This window comes from Limulus polyphemus, unplaced genomic scaffold (assembly GCF_000517525.1).
Source record: "Limulus polyphemus unplaced genomic scaffold, Limulus_polyphemus-2.1.2 Scaffold242, whole genome shotgun sequence".
Lineage (NCBI taxonomy): Eukaryota > Metazoa > Arthropoda > Merostomata > Xiphosura > Limulidae > Limulus > Limulus polyphemus.
Genome location: NW_013665852.1, coordinates 656,751 through 662,179, shown reverse-complemented (window position 1 = coordinate 662,179; position 5,429 = coordinate 656,751). Strand labels below are relative to the sequence as shown.

The 5,429-nt window shown below is 29.5% G+C and overlaps 1 protein-coding gene across 1 annotated transcript in view; it reads right to left on the bottom strand.

Annotated features, from left to right (window-relative positions):
• Positions 1 to 746: 746 nt before the first annotated feature.
• LOC106478705 (signal peptide peptidase-like 3) overlaps positions 747 to 5,429 on the bottom strand; it is a 49,273-nt gene continuing 44,590 nt past the window's right edge. Inside the window, exons 13-14 of the mRNA XM_022382360.1 lie at positions 4,737 to 4,846; positions 747 to 1,422 (exon numbers count right to left, since the gene is read on the bottom strand). Coding sequence (XP_022238068.1) covers positions 1,354 to 1,422; positions 4,737 to 4,846 — 179 coding nt within the window. The 3' untranslated portion in view covers positions 747 to 1,353. The remainder of the gene's footprint in view (positions 1,423 to 4,736; positions 4,847 to 5,429) is intronic.

Genomic DNA, 5,429 nt, shown 5'->3' with positions numbered 1-5,429 from the left:
TAAATACTTTCAAAATTATTGAGAACATTAATTACAAAAGACTACTTGCTACTACAAATTCATGAACAATTAATTACCCCAAAAACAAGTTCACAATAGAACTGTAAATGTCACACATGAGCTGGTTGTATAGACACCAATATAAAAGTGCAGAGACTGCACACAAAAAAAGAACAAAATTTTGTAAATAGTTTTGACACCCTACAGACAACAATAATCTGTACAAGTTGATTCAGTGATAATCTTCATTACCAACACCTTTCTTTAAATTGCAAAACACACTAGCCTCTCAAAAACAAGATTAGTTTCTTTCATTCCTTAGAGGTTGAGTTGTCCACTGGCTTTAATTGAAAGTTGGAGGTAAAAACCAAGTTAATTACTATGCATCTTCTACACCTACTCATGTTTCTCATTATTAGAAGTACTGAGATTCTTTCCAAAAACTTTTATCTATTTCAATAAACCCCACAAATGTCTATAAATAAACAGTTGATAGTAATAATGGTTAAACATTGAATTCTAAATAAAGTATTGTAGTATTTTTCACGTGATTTAACAATATCCACTTACAAAAGTTATTTGAATTAAATACTTTTACGTTTGTGAAAAAATACTCACAGCTTTGTTAAACATATCCTAATAATATGAATACTATTAAACTCACCTAGTCAATTGGGAATGCTTTGTTGATAATTCTAAAGCTTAATCTATTGATTTAATTTTAAAACTTTTTTCATTTCTCCTTCAATAAAATAAAGGAAAATTTTAAGTGGACATTTTTCATTTAATGTGTTTATGAACAAGAACTATAAAAATTCAGCCAAATGTTATGTTGTTTGTTAACTTTTCCAGTAATTTTAAAATACTGAGCAAAAAAAGGAGCACAATTTTACCCATTTTTCGTCAGATATCACATTTTTACTTCATTATTAAATATAAATTCATAAAGGAAAAATAATAACAACTGACATTAATTTTTTCAACAAGCTGTATTTTGTGTTCCACATGTTCAAACTTAGAAATTTACAAAAAAACAATACTAAAATTACAAGTAGGTAGTAAGACATACTGCTGAAAGCACAACAATATTTAGGTATATACATTTAATTATGCTTTATTTTCAAAGCAAAATCTAAAAACAAAGGTTCTGGGGTCTGCTTGCACGATAACTTCAGGGTCAAACAATTCCACCACCTTCACATTAAATGTTTCAACTTTCTGTGAACCAAAACTGAAACTGAGTACAACCACCCCATACACAACACATCACTTTGTCAAACATAACTGAAGTCATGAAGTCAACCCAAATGACTTAATTCCTGGATACAGCTGGATGTTTACCCTTTTTCATTATCAGACTTCTACGTGCTTGGATGGTGGTGAGGTGATGAAAGGTTCACTCCACATTCGTCTTAGGTCTCCCTGAAACACACACCAGTAACAATCCTAATTTGTTCACAACTGATGATTATTTAGTGGATCATTTTGATAAGTTGATAACCAGTCATAAACACAATAATAACGTAGCTAAAATAGCATTTATGGGAATTTTCACTCTTTAGATACATTTTTAAATATTATATTTGTCTTTCACCAAAAACAATTAAATATGAAACTGTAATAACTTAATTATCTCCAATGATATAAATACCATTCTTAACAAAGTCCAACAAGCAACAAAAGTATAATTTTCATTGAGGGCAAGTCTTCTTTATATTGCTATGGTTTTTTTACTTTTAAAATCCTGTTCATTCAGGGCTGTAGCAATGATGTTAAAATGCTGTACACGAACCTAGGTTTACATGAAGATATCTTAGTGTAATGTAAGCCAATCAAGGTTTGATATGAAGATATATTGGTGTAAGCTAAGCTGACCTAGTTTTACATGAAGATATCTTAGTGTAATGTAAGCCAATCAAGGTTTGATATGAAGATATATTGGTGTAAGCTAAGCTGACCTAGTTTTACAATGAAGATACCTTAATGTAAGCTAAGCCAACAAAGATGACATTTTGATGTAAGTAAAGCCAACCTAGCTTTACATTAAGAAATTTTGATGTAAGCTAAACCGACAAAGGTTTTTACATGAAGACATTTTACTGCAAGCCAAGCTGACCTAAATTTACATGAAAACAATTAGGTGTAAGCTAAGCTGACCTAGGTTTACATCAACCTTATGGTTACGGGTTGAATCCATTTGGCTACTTTTCGTATCGAGAATGATATGCAGTTCAACAATACTTATGATAACTCTTAACTTTCTTAATATATTTTCACAACAATTGATAAGATTTTTGTTAAAGATCACAAGTATTTTGTACACAGAGAATGAGCTTGTTTTAATAAAGTATCTTAAGAAAGATTTGTTATTTTTGTACCATAGTTATTTGCACTCAGACTCTGAATATTTCAAGCATTATCATCAACATATTGTACAGTGAAATGTTTAAGATTAAAAATAGAAAAATATTTACATACTTTTTAATTTTTCATTAAATAATATTGAAAATCTTTTAGGTTTATATTCTTAATTGTAAGTTTTTACTTTTTCAAAAAAAGTTTATTTTCTTTTCCTATCCTTTAAAATTATTATTTATTGCGACCAACATCAATGAGCATACTCGGGGTTTCCTCAGCAGGGACACTTTAATCATCTTCAGAATGTTGGGACATTTGCCTACAACACTAAGCCTGACAAACTGAGGTAGCTTGGCTTATGTTTTAAAAAAATATTAAACCTTTCTTATACACATTTTAAAACATAAGTAATGCATAATTAACTAAAATATAAAACTGAACCCTCAATAAAATTTAATTGTTTATCTAACTAACATATTTATAGGTAAGAACTAACACTAAAGCACTAGTGTGGATGCAAGCAGCAACAATGCTTAGAGCTTTTGATGAGTTCTATATGGAATTCTTTATGCCAATTTTAAAATAAATGTTGGTAAATAGTATTTCAAAATGTGGTATTTCCATTGGTTGCAAACACCTAACTCTACAAAGTATAATTGGCTGAGAAATTGGAAATGAACATGCACAGTGTGGGCGTGGCATCTGTCAAGAGTTTCAAAAAATGTATCTCTCTTTCCTCCCAACATCCTATAAGGGACTCGAAAGAAAAATTGTATAAACAGAGCAATTAACCTAGTTTCTGTCTATACAGAGAAGTACAATGTACACAAAGAAATCTTTAAGTTACACAGACGAAACCTAGGTTTACATGAAGATACTTTAGTGTAATCTAAGTCAACCAAGGCTTGACATAAAGACATTTTGCTGCAAGTTAAGCAAAGAAGTATTCTAAAAAGGATGTATTTGTTTCAGATTTCTATTACTTATTTTTCTCTTCCTAAAACTTTCCAATAAAGTTTTTATTTTTTAAAACTAAATTTTATCTTTGTTTCGAATTGAAAATCAATGCATGCAATTTCAGTGTGTTTATGGTCAGTGGCGCATAATAAATTAATTTTTTTTACCAGACAGAAATTACAAGCAAGCCAAAAAATTTTAAATTGTTTATCAGGTTTCACTTAAAGTTAACATTTAAATCCATTTTATGCTCAATTATGCACTTTTTTTTAAAGTTCTTTTTGGTAATTTTCTTTATCCAATCAAGCAGTTGCTTAGACAGATAAGGCTTGATGTAAACATGGACTAACAAACAGCAGCTTAGTTGACAATATAAAACTTAATAGTCAAATTAATAACGATCTAATTAAGCCTAATTTTTAATTTGACCTTACTTCAAGAAAAATATTTGTGTTCATATCATATTACTACATCATAATTCAAATAGTGTAAAATAATAAAGCAAGCTTTTAATAATCTTTAAAAAAAACAACAAAAGGTCTCTAATTGTGACAGAAGTTGTTCACAAAGATCTTTTTTCTCTAGCAACTCATCACCAAGTTAAGCTTTTATCACTTTGCTCCAATTGCCACACAAGTTTCCACTAAATTGGAAGCCACATTGGCTTATACGGTTGAAATGAAGAAAAAAAAAGAGCTTTTATTAAATATTTAAATCACTAAACTATTATTTCTCAAAGCTGAGTTACAGGCAATTACATCAACCCATGACAACCGAAGTTGGGAAACAGTTAATAAGTAAAATTAGTGTTATGTTGTTTAAAACTATTATTAATTTTTGCACAGGGGCTAGGAATGCAATATTATGCCCAGAAAAAAGTCAGGACACTAATGTTTTCACTTGGCGTACACTGAAATCAACACAAAATCAAACTCTACAACTAAAAAAGTAGGTGTAAAATTAAATAAATAATTTTTTTATTTAATTAGTTTCAACTCTAAAGAATTTTTTTAATGTGTTGAAGAATGGTTACAATTTTATTTTCTGTAAATGTATTAATCCTATACATGGTGCAGTTTTGCTCTCAGGCAATGGATGCACTCTGCCAGATATAACAGGAAGACAAGAAACCTTACATAACCACACATAGATTCAGATCTGACCTCACTGAATTATAATATTGGAAAGCCATTATTAACTTTAAATAGCAGCTTTAATTAACTTCTCATGCCACACAATTTGATTTTAGTTATTTACTTGTTCTCAGAAGAGTAAACGTTAACTGAACTACTTATGGCACACAACTAGATCTTAGTTATTAACTTGTTCTCAAAAAAAATAACTTTAACTGAACTTCTCATGGCACACAACAAGAAATATACAAAAAAATCATGTATGCAGAAGTAGGAATGATAACTGACCTTTAAATAGGCCATTACAAACAAAGGAAGAAGCGTGAAGGGTACCAGATACAGCAGAGCTGGCTGAGCTGCTTTAAATACTTCAGCTGATACTGTTGCTGTCAAAAGACCTACAAAAACAAGATAATAATAATAATATGAAACAGGAATAGACAAATTTATATTACCAGTACTTTGTAACGGTAGTACACTTAAGACTTTGAAATATAAGAAAATGATACTATTAAGCTGAATTGATACTATGACTATTGCTATAATGTTACAAAGGCTGAGATACTTTTTTAAAACTTTATCTAATTAAAAACAAGATTGCACCTCCAAGAAGGATACTTACTACAAACTGTATCAAAAAGAACATAACTTTTCTTTGTTAATAAGCTCAGAGAATATCTTATTATAACAATCACAGTAAATTTTAAAGAATAAGCTGGGCAATTGGTCGAATTTGATAATTAGTTAGTCCTTCTAAACTAACTGACATATTAATACTAAATATTATGGAGAAGACTCCATGAACTTTGTACTGATTTCAGAATAATATATAATTAGCCTTTCTAAACTCCACTCATACCAAGTTAACTGTTTAACAATATTGTAAACAGGTAACAAAACCAACTACAATGAAACCAAATTAATTTATCTTTTTAAAAGATTAGACTGAAATGTGGTAAATGTGGATATACAATAATATAC